The sequence below is a fragment of the Clinocottus analis genome, unplaced genomic scaffold, assembly GCF_023055335.1.
Source record: "Clinocottus analis isolate CAN_PGR_092001 unplaced genomic scaffold, fCliAna1.0.p SCAF_5, whole genome shotgun sequence".
NCBI lineage: Eukaryota > Metazoa > Chordata > Actinopteri > Perciformes > Cottidae > Clinocottus > Clinocottus analis.
In genome coordinates, this window is record NW_027176207.1 from 12,892,308 (window position 1) to 12,906,523 (window position 14,216).

Genomic DNA, 14,216 nt, shown 5'->3' on the forward strand with positions numbered 1-14,216 from the left:
AGTGACCGTTCACATTGTTTAGGGGGGGCTACAGCCACTGGGAGCTATTTCCTGTATCTGCGTCCCTGTCTGGGCCCCTAATTGCGTCTATTGAGTCTGTTCATTTTAAATTAGCCTAAATGCGCTCTGTTTTCCCCTCTGTGCACACTAGACAGCCGGCGGTTTGCTCAGCTCAGCCCTCACACAGTGAAGGATAGCTGTCGGTCGGGACTGGGGGAAGGCTATCTCGGAAATAATCTGCCCACGCGTTAAGCTGCTTTATCCCCGCCGAGCTTCAGCCAGACAGAGGCTGCTGCTTCATTAGGGAAGTCGGCATTATAGTGCGAGAAAGAAAAAGTGACACTGGGGTGTGGAGTTAACTTTGAAACAAATATTTGTCCGTGAACTCGAGGCGCGTGTGCTCGACGCTTACATGGAGACCTGACTGGACCCTGACAGGCAGACCTGAGCAGAGCCTGATGCCCTGCGCTCAGTCTGGAAGGCAGGAGGCGTAAAACAAGTGCACACTGGGAATTTAACCACAGCGAGAAGCTGGCAACGGTGGTCTGGGCATGGACGGCACTGGATTTTGGATATTCCTGATAACCACTTGTGTTATTCCAGGTAGGTTGCTCTGCTTTTCTCAACATCTGGTAAATCATTGTGATGTGACGTGTGAATCCAGGTGAAAGACATGATTGATTGTTCTGTATCAAATTTAAACCAATCACAAAGAAGAAGAGATCGATCAATAGAAAAGAAATAATAGCATAATAGATATAAAGACGTAATTGTTGAATTTGTAATTGGGTGTTGCTTTATAGTCTTCTATATCCTGCTTTACTATGAACAATGCAGTTGTAATGTTGTATTTATATTTAGGCTTTTATTTAAAAAAAACATTGTGTATTATATGAATATAGAGCGTTATTAATAATGTCTAATGTCCAATTTACATGAATATTACATAAATAAGTATTCATTCAAAAGAGCGCAGTGGGCTAAAATAAAAAAAGGTTGCCACTTTCTGATTAGCCACTCTTGATAAATGGTTATATGTTGTAATTGATTCAATATTTAAAAAAAAAACATTTACTGTTGTATAATAGATATCTTACATGCCAATAATAGAAACAACCTTTGGGTTGGTAACCTTATAACCCAAAAGTTCTTATTATTACAACTGATATAGGAAGTATGAATAATTATGTATTCATGATAACCAAACCCCATATAACATGCCTGATGTGATTTTAGGGATATATAAAGTTAAGTTACTTTTCTATATTCTCTACAGTAGATTAATTATTTTTCATTTCAGCATCTTAAAACCTATTTTGATTAATTCAATGCTGCTGTTTTTGTTGTAGGAGCATCAAACGTCTTAACATCTTCATACCCAAATGATTTAATCTCTGAAACTATATGACTTTTACTCCCAATCAGTGCAGAAGTCATAGCAGGATCTTGCGTTTGTCCAGTGAGTCCGAGACAGTTGTCACATTAAAGCCTTTAGCAGGTGCACTGGTGTAATCACAATAAGAAGTGGTCGCCCCTGCATATGGCATCCTCTCATTTAACAATGTTGTACGTGTGTGTGTGTGTGTGTGTGTGTGTGTGTGTGTGTGTGTGTGTGTGTGTGTGTGTGTGTTTGAGTGACTGTAACTCTTGCCTCATCGTAGCAGGTGCAGCTGTGTAATCACACTAAGCTTGGGGCAAACATGCAGCTAACATCAGACTTGTGGCTGTGTAATAAAAGGGGGGTGATGGTGGTATACACATTACGTAATGACAAAAGCGATTGTGGCAGCATACGGATGTGTTTAGCTGCTGTGACATCTGCTGTGATTGCTTTTTTCACTCAGTCAGTAGTAAACCCCCCGTGTGCTAAAGTTGTAGCAGTAATTTGCTGGTGTTTATACATGTGTGTACGTGTTATTTCTGAGTGTGAGGCCATGCCATGTGTGGGATTGTCATGTTGAAGGACAGGGCAGTGGATTAGAGCAACACAGGGAGCAGAAAGGGTATAACAACATGACTGCTGCCAAGTCCCAGCCTGCTGACTGTTGCTGCAGTGTGTCTGTCTTCTCCTGGCTGGTGCAGACTCAGGATCTGTCAGTGGGTGCCCCAGCAGGTTGATGTGAGTGCTGTCAAAGGCAATCAATGAGATGTTTCCACATATAAGTTTTCAGAAAGACAGCGAAAAGGCTGACCGAGACTGACAGACAGACACCCTCGTGAATTTTTGTATAATCCACTGTCCACAGCTGGAACACACAGACACTGCTCCACAGAAATAATCCAGCACAAGCACATAGCCCTGCTGTCCTCTTCCTCTTTTGTTTGTCTCTTCTTTGTGCGCCCCTCTCTCCAGATTCAGCCCATTTGAAGTCTGCTTCATTGTCTCTTAACCAGTTGATCTTTCTCCACAGACATTTGTTTATTCCTCTCCATCTCTTCGCTCTCTCTTGGGTTTTTATTCTCCTCTTATGTCCCAAAACAGACGCAGTAGCAACAGTCATTATAATCCTGTGAGCTGCCCGCTGAACACCGGCCAAGTGCACACTCCACGTTCCTGCAGTGCCACAGAGATTACACACCCGCAAAAAACACACACACGCATCCATGCATGTGGAGATAGATCCCAATCCAAAACAATGAGAGATTATTATCGATTTTGTGGAAAATGAGAAAAGAATTAAAAAATCGAGAGGCGCACGCATGATTTGTCCAAGTGGATATCCAAAATCCATTTTTCATTGTTGGTAAAGTTTTTCACTCTAATCATATGGTTTTAAGCAATAAATATGTGTCTTGTGGAATAAAAGATAAATAACAGGAACTGGTATCCGGTCGTTTCACAAACCTCTGAATGTCAGTCAGTTTTAGGCAGCATTTAGTTTTGCAACAAGGTTTTAGCCCGAGCATTGTGTGCATTGTGTGTCAGTTGGTCTTCACTGCGCTTCAGTTTCCCCATATTGTAACAAGTCACAATGTCAAAGACATAAACACAGTGTGTAATCCCCGATCAATCACAGATTTGAAATCCTAAAGATTAAACAGTTGATCTGTTCTCTCCTCTTTCGCTCGCTGTGGTTTGTAATTTTCTCGTCTGCCGCATGAGTTTAGTTTTTTTTGTATGTGTGCCTTCTGATTGCGTCAACTGAAATACAGATTTGGTACCAAAACGGTCGGCTCTTGGAATTTGTCTCACATCTCAGATTTAAGTTTCTGTGTTTGGCTGAAGAAAACATTTAAAAAGTCTCTAAATTCTGTGGATGCTGATTAAGTGACAGTTTTGGATCTTGATGTTTCATTGTTTTAGAGGGGTGTTAAAGGTCTTTGGGTGATAATGTTTGTCTATGTTTGGGCCACTTTTACAAGAATATCTCAACTTTTTTGATGGATTGCTGACAGACTGACTAGTTTTAGTTCATTCAGCTCTCACTAACAGAGATGTTAAAGTGCCATTTAAGTTGTTTCCACGGTGACATCTTTTATAGATGTATCAGTTGCCATAGCACTCAGATTTTCCTAATCTCAATAAGACTTTCCTGCTTAAATAATGGTCCAATAAAACTACTATTATACTTAAATTTGCATTGGTGCATCTGTAAACTCTTTACCAAAAAGCCTACAGCAAATACCTGCCACTGTTTCTTTGTTGAACTCTCACACATACAAGAAAAGGTTATAAATGACTCGTCGAATAATGATAATGATGAAGAGAGATGGAGGATATCCACTCAGGATATGAACAAAAAGCCCAGCACCACGTTGTGATGCTCTTGCTGTTTTTGCATGGTGCACATTCACGTGTGAAACAATATTGCTATTGTTTTGTGACGTTCCCATGGTCGTCTCTTGCCAGTGTGCTGCTGTTTATAGTTTATTGTTATGACGGCTGAGGTCATTTCCCATCATCTGAACAATAGAAGAATGCCAATGGACACAGCGGAAAAGAGGAAGGTGGGAGAGATGTGGGACCAACAAGATATGAAAGGGTGTGCGTCTTCATGTCAGAGAGGTTAGCTCTGTGTGTGTTCTGTTCTCACCTAAACCCCCTTAATCAGCTCAGCAAAGGAGCACAGTAGGGGGGACTCTCAGTGGGTTACGCATGTGTGTTTTTGTGTACTAAGTATACGGTTAAGACAAAGAAATCCAACACAAGTGAAAGGAATCTTTCGTGATATAAAGCACAATCTGTATTTATTGAGCATGCTTGTATGTATAGACATTGGAGGATGAGCCATTAATGGACCAAAAACCTTATCATACCAGTCTTAAGACAATCTCATGCTAATATGTAGGTTTTGTTAATGTTGAACAGAGACAGGCACAGTACTAAACTCAGCTAACGGATGCTGGCTGTAACTTTAAATATATATATCAGAATTTTACCAAAAAGTAAAACTATACCTTCAATAGATGTCATAAAGCATTTTATCCATCTCCTGTTTTAGTAATGACAGTTTGAAAAATTGCTTACCAGCAAATTGAGAATGTTGCAGTTAACAATAGACCCCTATGAAGCATGTAGTACAAATTAGAAAAACACGTTTTGAATAATTATCTTATCTATGAAAAAGTATTTAAAAATATATATTTCTCAAAGGCACGGAGGTTTAAAAACATGCACAAACATATTTGTTACAACAATCTTTAAAGTATTTCCACAAAAAAAAAATCGTGAGCTGTTCATATATATCACAGCAAATAGACTATAATGCCAATGCACTTTAATATCCTAAATGCTGTAATCTACTCGCACTGCTGGCCTTCTACTCTCCCACTGGCGCACACAAACATCAAAATGATTTATAAAAGTGATCTCCAGCTATAATACAAAACTATTAAACATATTAATAACAATAAAAACATGAGGCTCACATTGTAGTTTACGTGACGGTCAGTGCAGAGGTCTAACGGTGTACTTCTAAGCTTTTGCATGGACGTTTGCATGCATACAACTTGCACAAATGTTGCGTTTATACCAAAGATGATTTTGCCTATAAAATGCTTTTATACAGAATCATATCATGAGACAAGTCCAAACTAATCTATTAAAGTAGGGAATGAATACATTTTCTAATTGAGGCTTTTTGAGTGTTTTCATCTTATCGGTGATAGCACTAACATGCTGTGGCTTTTTATCAGGAAATCTCAAGTTTCAAAAATACATTTAGAATAAATGTCATAATAAAGTCTTCCATCAGTTGAATTTCTATTTCTTTCTTGAATACTTTCATAGCTCAGTGTAACTTTTGAACCAGCAAAATCATCAACATGTTCTTTCAAATGTTGCAGGTTTAAGAGTGACATTCAAGCTGCACAGAATAAACAGTGTATATATATATATATATATATATATATATATATATATATATATATATATATATATATATATATATATATATATAAAGCTGTTTACTTGAAGACAGCTTCAAGTAAACACTTTTTCAATCATTGTAATTTACATTTACAGTTGACCTCTCCTAGTTTATGGATGTTGAATTATATCAATCAATCTACAGCTGAATCTTTAGAGAGATTTGAGAAGATGCAAAAACTTTGATTCTTCACTGTATTTTAGAGCTTATTGAATTTCTGTTCTCGCACAAACTAAGTCTGTGGTTGACTTTTAATCTTCTCTCTTTTTTTTTTTAAAGGATTTTCATTCAGGAATATGATTACATTAGATCCAAATTGCAAGAGCAGGTCATGGTCTACAGATCAGAAAATAAAATCAGAAACTCTATTGTAATAAGTTAAAATGTAATTTGAAGTAGTTTTTACTGTAGGATGATTTTCATTAAAGACGGCAGTTCCAAAGGTTCTTAAGTAGCGAGTGCCCTGGTATTGTAATGGTACATGCATTTTAATACTAAAATAGCAACCCTAACTAATTGGTAGGCTGTTCAGAGCATGGATATTGTTTCAGTGCCATCTCAAATTGGTCAACTTTACTGCGCTAGAAAAGGACATGTTACATGTAACTTTAAGTCTACTTTAAATCTAGACAGAGGGAAAACAAAACAAGAAAAACAATGGACAGACAGCTCCATAAACAGCTCTGACTAAACTATTAGGATGCCAAAAAGCAGTTAAAGCTTGAATCATTACTTCCTGGTTAACAAGGAGACCTTGTCAGACAGAGGAACAGCTTTAGTTTTGATTCTGTCAGACATGAATGTTTTTAAATATGTTGCCTTCGTGAAAGAGATGAGAACACTGATGGACCGTTCAATAGCTCTCTGTTAATTACATGGAAATATTGGATTACACGATGAACCATGAATGATATAGTGCCTTATTGTATCTGCTTCTTTAAAAATACAATAATTCAAACATGGAAATCCCCCCTGGGTATATGGGTTACACTCACACTGTAATTCAGCTTAATAGTTAAAAGTGATCAGCTGACTGTGCTCTTGCCATACTTTACACTAATGTCAGAAATGTTTCAATAATAACATTTATTGTGTTATTATTTATAGTGGGCAAAATTGTGCTGCTTTGTCACTCACATATTACTTATATTTGCAATCACTTGTCTTTCATTCCCTGTTGCGTGGCTCTAATGAGATGGCGACTTTGACTAAATATAAATATATATTGGGAGTAAAAGAAAATATCACATCATTATCTCGTTTGTGAAGGTAATGTATATGTTGTAGTTATTTTATGTATTTACCAGGTTTTAAGTACATTTTCATGAAAGCTGAATTTTAAACAGTGATATTCTCCCCTGTAAAAAAAACATGAAGTTGTTAACCAGGGCCATTTCAAATGCATATGATCAGAATAATTAATATCTGAGAAAACTTTCAGGCAAAGTTACACTTCCTATGATATCTAAATGAGGGGGGGAGGGAGAGAGGGAAGGGTCAGGGTTAAACCATCTATGTCTGAGAATGAGAGCAGCCATTGTTCTGAGCTGTTTACTTCAATATCCCATCACTGCGCTTCACCATGCATACTGAATAGCAGTACATGTGAAGCCTTCAGATGAAACATGATGTTACTTTTATCAGACAGTTTATCGGACGAACCCATGTCTCATGTACACCCAGGAAGTGGGTGTACATGCTGTGGATTTGTGAAAGGGCATCAGTAAGTCAGTGGGAATACTAACCAAACAAATCGTGCTTATTTATACCTCACTCTAATCCACGACCTTTGACCTGAGCTCACCTCTCACGCTGCTAAAATCTATCACTTTTGACAGCTTAGCTCACTCTATCAGCTCGACGTGCTGTGCTGGCTTAGACCATGCATGTCTGATGCTGCCAGCATGTGTGTATATGTGTGTGTGACGTGCGTATACCCAGCATGAGTGAAAGCATTTTTAAAAAATGATTTACCTCTTGTGTTTACCTCTTTTAGGATCAAATGGCCAGACTGTTGAAATGGACGATGGGAAGTGGGGGTATGCTGGCTCTAAGGTGGATCTCCGCTGTCGGTTCATCAACAGCCTCCCGCCTGTCAAAATCTCTCAGGTATTCTGCAAAATACAACAAATCAATAATTCAGCCAACATTTTAAATAATTTAAAGCCTATTTCAAAGCACATAAACATGTTCTCCTTAAGCTTAAGGAAAAATCAGCCAGTCTCGCTCAACGAAGGAGGCCACATTAAAAACATCAGACGTGAAAGTTTTTCTTCTGGAATCAACTTTAAGGATCATTCCAGCAGTCATGCCTGTTTCAGCCTATCACTCATATTTATTATTACTTGCTTCAATTTCAGATTACATGATTTTACGCTGTCGAGAAAGTCAATAACTTTTCAGCGTAATTAAAATCAAGGAGGGCCTATTTTGAACTGCATTACTGCTCAACAATGACAAATGTACGTTTGATGTTTATCTGAGTGGTCAAATAAAAAAGTGTTTCGCCTATAATAATGGTAAATATTAATCTTCAAAATGCAATGTAGTTAATTGTCTTATAACACTATAAGTACTATAACAGTTTCAGATGTCTGTGGTTCATATCAGACACACTTCCCTCGTGTATTTCTTCCATTTCATCCATTCTTTTCATGCAAGGTAACATGGCAGAAGCTGGTGAACGGCACTAAGCAGAACGTGGCAATCGCCAACCCCTCCCTGGGTGTGTCTGTGGCCCCGCCGTACAGGGACCGTGTCAGCTTCAAGAATGCAGCAGTGAGGCGACGAACTCCGACTCTGGAAGACACCACCATCACCTTCTCATTGCTCCGCCTCTCAGACGAGTCCAGCTACATCTGTGAATACACCACGTTCCCTGCAGGGAACCGAGAAAACACTGTAAACCTCACTGTCTATGGTAAGACTAATTGTGATGTGTGATCCTGAAGTGAAATACAGGAGGATTGTTCTTCTTATAAATGATTGAGGATGTCAAATGTAACATTACAGTTGTGGTACGGACTAAACATTCAAGATATAACATTTTAATTAGAGAGTTTAGAAGTGTTTGAATCCAGATTTTTCTTTGTTTTTTTTAGAGCGCCATCGACCTTCTTATTCTTCTCGGCAAATAAAGCAAATGAGCTTATTTCCAAAAATATTTAAATATCTCATTTAAGGTTTTGAATGACACATAAAGTCCTGATTACTTTAGCAATGTTTTAAACACTCAAATGTTTTTTTAATCAAACTACTGCTGTTTCCAAGTTTAAATACTGTATACAGTTTTCTGAATACAGACATTTTGTGATTGTAAAAACTTTATACCTAATCGTATAGTAAAATGTCATTGCTATGTGTAAATTCATTTCGTAAAATTGAGTATAGAGAACTGTAGAATTAAAGTTAAAACTTTTACTTGTTAGCATCTCGTACAGCTGTTGTGAGGTAGCCCTTTATCGTGCAAGTAACTATACATGGTAATTTTCCTCACTAAGTATTTCAATGAGTGCTCTATTAAACATTATACTATTACCATGCTTAAAAAAAACATTCTAATGCCAGATTAAAGTTTTTTTAATTTATTTTCATTTCCTCAGTTCGGCCAACAACTCAGATGAGTCTGTCCACACCGACGCTGGTGGCTCGTTCATCCAATCTGAAAACCCCGGTTGCCACCTGCATCTCTGCCAACGGAAAACCACCCGGTACCATCAAGTGCGTGTGTGCTTTAGTGGAAGAATAAGTGTTTTCTTTCTTGAATTCAGCCTTCCTTTTTAGAGTTTTACCACAGCTTGTGGTCCGAGCTGCCCTTGTTGTTTAAAGCCCCCTCCAGACGAACCAACATCGATGCATCTCTGTGTCCTAGATGGGAGACGAGGGTGCCAGGAGAAGCGACCACCCGAGAGTACAGGAACTCAGACGGGACGTTCACTGTTCAGAGTGACTATATTTTAGTGCCCAGCAGAGAAACACACAAGGAGACGCTCACCTGCGTCACCACCTACAACGAGGAAGTCTTTACTGACAGTGTCACCCTCGACATTCAGTGTAAGTCTTTTTTATCACACAAAATGGTTGGCTTCTTTTCTTTAATTTCTTCTTGAGTAAGGGCCTGAGAAAAGTCCATGTCAGATTCATGACATGTTCACAAACTGCATAATTGTTTGTAGTTGTGTTCTGAGGATGATGAATCCCACTGTCCTCGTAAATTGAAAGCACACTATGCCAGTTGAAGTGCACTAATCCCTAAATGCCCCAGGGCTGTGTGCACACACAGAAACTGAAATGCCCAAACAGAAGTCTTCAAGGAGGAGGAACACCAGACGACCAATGTTAAAGAAAAAGAACAATAGTTCAGAAGTTGAAGTGGATGTACTTCAGAAGGAAGTTAACGCCAGAACAACCTTGAACAATCCTATGCTTGATGAATTCTGCTTTTTTTATTTTATTTTTATTTTACCCGACCATGTCAGCACTCCAACTGCACAAGTAGATCTTAGGAAGACGTTTTTTCATAAACACTGTTGGTGAATGAGGCCCATAAACTCATAACTTTGTAGGTAAAATATTAACATTTCTACAAGCTAATGTTTTGTTATTTGTATGTGTTGGTACCAGATGAGCCAGAGGTTTCGGTGGATGGGTTTGATGGAAACTGGTACCTGAACCGAGAGAATGTCCAGCTTAGCTGCCAAGCTGATGCCAACCCAGCGGTCTCTCTGTATCAGTGGAGACTGTGAGTACAACTCATTTTGTGTTTCAAACTTAACTGTATTTATTTTCATTTTACAGAACTTACAAATCCCTACGCACAATACATACGCACATCAATGTACAGATATTAAAACAAGAAAGAACAACAATACAAATGTGAAACAGATCAAATGAAATAAATAGATAAATAACTTAAATTAAATTTCTCATATATTATATGAATATATATATATATATATATATATATATATATATATATATATATATATATATATATATATATATATATATATATATATATATAAATTGCCTCTATTATTGAATTTGTTGCAGTAAAGTCCTCAACATCTGTTTTTGGTTGGCTTCCTGCACATACAATGGGCTTATTGTTCTGTCATTGACAGGTGTGAATAGGCTGTATACTGTTTCAAAAACACATGGATAGGTTGCATTTTGTTTGACCACTTTGTTGTTGTCTGTTCTCTACCTTTTTGGAAATGGGATAAATACCACAAAAAGTAAAAAAAAGAAAAGAAAAAGTTGTTGACGTGGACAAAATGTTTCACAAGTTGTGTGAACGTCTTGATTTTTACCTTGTGTTTTATTTTCTGTATGTTCTGCAGGGTTAATGGCTCCATACCAACCAATGCTGACATCCGCGACAACGTCCTGACCCTTAAAGGGCCGGTTACGTATGACATGCAGGGCATCTATGTGTGTGATGCAACCAACAGCATTGGGACACGATCAGGCTCTGTGGAAATCAGCATTATCGGTATGTTTACCTTGGGTATGGGGTCATTTGATTTGACACTTACTGTACCCTCAAAGCTACTGTAAACCAGGATTATGTTTGTTTCTGCGTGTGTTTTCTCTGTAGAAAAGCCTCTACCGCAGATTGCAACTGGTGATGTCATCAGTGTAATTGCCTTATTACTGGCTGCTGGAGTTCTCATGGGAATTACTATCACCGTCCTGGTGCTCAAAATAAGAAGTAGAAAAGGCAGCAGCTCGTACGTAACTAGTCCCTTATATCTCCATCGTCCTAACAGGCTTTGTATCCTCTAGCGTCCTCATCCTCTAACTTGTATTCTCTTTGATCAGAAATGCCTCTCCGTCCAGAAAGCCGTCCCAACCAATAAGGAAAAGACCAGCAGATGATATCCAGGTAATCTGATTGGTTGTGTTTGTACTTTATTTATCACATTTTCAAAGAGGTCCGCACTAAATTGCAATGTAGTATAATAATAGAGAAAATAATGAACGCTACTACTGACTGGCTGTGGCGGTCTAAGCCTTACAAGAGTGCAATCCTTAATAGCTGATAATAATAAAAAATAGAACAGAAAACAATATCTTTCTATCTAAATTGTATTGCATTTGGACTCGCGGTCCTGTGTATTGTATTTCACATTCACTAACGCAGATCGGTCATCTGTCAAACAATCACTGTGGACATAGTGAGTTCACTCCCAAAAACATGATGTCATCCATAGCAGCTAGACTAACGCACACCTCCATTTGTTCCTTCCTAAAAGTTTTAGCAGCTTTGAGAATAACTCTCAAAAGAAAACTCTTCAGATCCTTTGTGAATACGGTTAGTCAATAGCTAGTGTTGTGTTCTACTATGTTTGCTAATATTATAGTAAGTAAAGTAAGATTAAACCATACTTTTGTATTGACTTGTTATAAATTTCAACTCCTGTCTGGTGTTTTAACATTGTGTGTCCAACCAACATGTTCATATATATGAAAATAACATTAAATTGTCTAAATGCTTATTAGTTTGCGTTAGTATGCAGAAGTCAAATCAAACGCTCGGCACACCAACACAGGTGCTTTCAATTACTCAGGCTGATTAGACTTCTGCTCAGGTTGAATTCAGGGTCATAAGAATGATAAAGGTGTAATTTGTCCCAGAAGAGCGAGGGAGAAGTCAATCAAAAAAAAATCTTTACTTGTGCACTCGTCCTTGCATTTGTAGCTAGATTTTATGTAGCTCTTATTGGAGACTCATTTAGATACACACTTTATGTTCTTTATGTGGGACTTATAGCTCTGTACGTGCTGTTTAATGTATAATACTTAACTTGTGTAAGGGCTCGGTCATAGGAGCATTAATACTTATATGATAATTACTTACTTTTTTTCTGTGTGATCAGACAATTTGCTTGGATTGGCTTTGCATGCATGTGAATTTTCAGTTTCAAAGCATCAAATCAGTGCTGACCTTTAAGGCCAACCCAATCATAAAAACATTGCTCACAGGGTACATTTAGGTACATGTACTATATGCATGCGTCGACAGTATTTCTAACTTGGATACATCTTTGGGGCGGCTGTAGCTCAGGGGGATGAGCGTTCGTCCCGTTACCACAAGGTAGCTGGCTCGATCCCCAGTCCCCCCAGAGTTCACACGTCAAAGTGTCTCTGAGCACGACGCTTAACCCCTTGTTGCTCCCCGGGCGCCTCACAGGGCAGCCCACTGCTCCTTACTCAAGGATGGGTCAAATGCAGAGAAGAATTTCCCCAAGGGGATTAATAAAAGTGTATGTTTCTTTTTTAAGTGTCTCTCATTTCTCCACAGCACTCAGGGCGGTTTTATGAAGAGCTTCCAAACACGGCAGACTATGTGAGCTACAGACTGGCCTGCAACAAGGAGGACTACCCAGATCCCTACTCCCCACCCATCAAGCCTCAGCTCTCATTTCTGCCCCAACACCCCTACCACTCAACTACTGCAACCAGCAGCAGTGGTACCAACACGCCAAAAAACACCTTATCTCCTCCTTCACACACCACTGCCATCTTTAAATACCCCTCTGTCCAAGGCTTGTCTTCTCCTCCTCCGGGAGTGGCGGCGTACACTTTTCCCAAAGAGCAGTACGTCTAAACTGACACTTTGGACACAAAGTCAAACAACTCAAGCGATTTCAGATGAAATGACAAAATGGAAACTCTTTCCAAAGAGGGGCTGGAAATATGAGGCTAAACCTGGACTATCAGACAATGTGTCTCCACTGTCTGCATCATTGTGGACAACTGTGGAGGTCAAAGGACGAGTCAACTTTTGCTGTTGAACTTTGGATGAGGTTACATTTTTTTAAGATTTTCTCTTTTGGCTGGTCTTTTTATTGTGTTATCTATTCTTTGTAAAGGGAACATTGTGAACCATCTTTCAGATGTTTAGGATAGATGCAGGTCAAGTTAAATAGGATTTGACTGCCATTGGAAAAAAAGGATATTGCATGGATGTATAACATTTGATTGGAAAAATGCTCCAAACTAAATGGATTATCTTCTGATGTGGTTGACCCCTTAGTTAATCCTCTCTTGTTTCATTTTGTAAGAAAAAAAGCATAATAATTTCCTACTTTCCCCATGATGCTCTTTATCCTGCGTCGTACACACTAAAAAAACTTTTTCCTGAGGAACAGCGGACCTCATCTTTACCTCCCGTTAATACTTTTGCTGTGCTTGTATTTTTGTATTGTTTATGTTTCTCTGGTGAAGAAGAAAAATCTAAAAACTTTTTTATTTACGAAAGACATTGTGTTGTAATTGATGTTTCTATTTGTGGTATTTGTGGATTTTAGTATTCATTGACACTGGTTGTTGGATGAGCCTTGAATTTTCAGCATTTAAATTAAAATCAAGATTAAGTAAACGTGTATCAACAGTGATTGACAACTACAAAACAATACAACTCTTCTTCTCTGTCTTTATTCTAAAAGAGTATTTGTTTTCTTAGGTTTCGCATGAAGATGTTCTCTATGAAACATTACCGAACAAGTAAAATTGTCGACTGTACATTTTTTTCCTGAAAGAAGTTTTCAAGTAATTATGTTTGTTATGCCATCAGAAGCATTTCTACTCCGGTGTGTTTGTACACTGGCAGCTTGCGCTCAATGGATGGCCGCTATAGTCTAGACTGAAATATTTCAACTTTTCGATGGGTATCCATGGACCTTTTCATTCATCTTATGCCAATTACCAAATGTTAGCACACTGACCTACACTGACCTACCATAGGCCTACCTGCTAAATAATGTTAGCATTTTGTCATTTCAAGCCTTGTCAGCATGCTAACATTAGCAGTGAGCTTACAAAGCAGTTAGCATTGTAGAT

General features: G+C 38.4%; 1 protein-coding gene across 2 annotated transcripts; it reads left to right on the top strand.

Moving 5' to 3' along the window:
• The first annotated feature begins 300 nt into the window (after positions 1-300).
• nectin1a (nectin cell adhesion molecule 1a) lies at positions 301-13,888 on the top strand. Of its 2 annotated transcripts, none has more exons than XM_068600926.1 (10): positions 301-603; positions 7,366-7,478; positions 8,031-8,289; positions 8,972-9,089; positions 9,241-9,422; positions 9,993-10,110; positions 10,712-10,863; positions 10,969-11,101; positions 11,193-11,256; positions 12,676-13,888. In XM_068600926.1, exons 1-10 carry the CDS (start codon positions 552-554, stop codon positions 12,979-12,981), a joined length of 1,497 nt encoding a protein of 498 aa, XP_068457027.1. In that variant the 5' UTR covers positions 301-551; the 3' UTR covers positions 12,982-13,888. The 2 variants fall into 2 exon arrangements, with proteins under 2 accessions (XP_068457027.1, XP_068457028.1); XM_068600927.1 differs by lacking the exon at positions 301-603 and adding an exon at positions 3,926-4,006.
• The last annotated feature ends 328 nt before the right edge of the window (positions 13,889-14,216 follow it).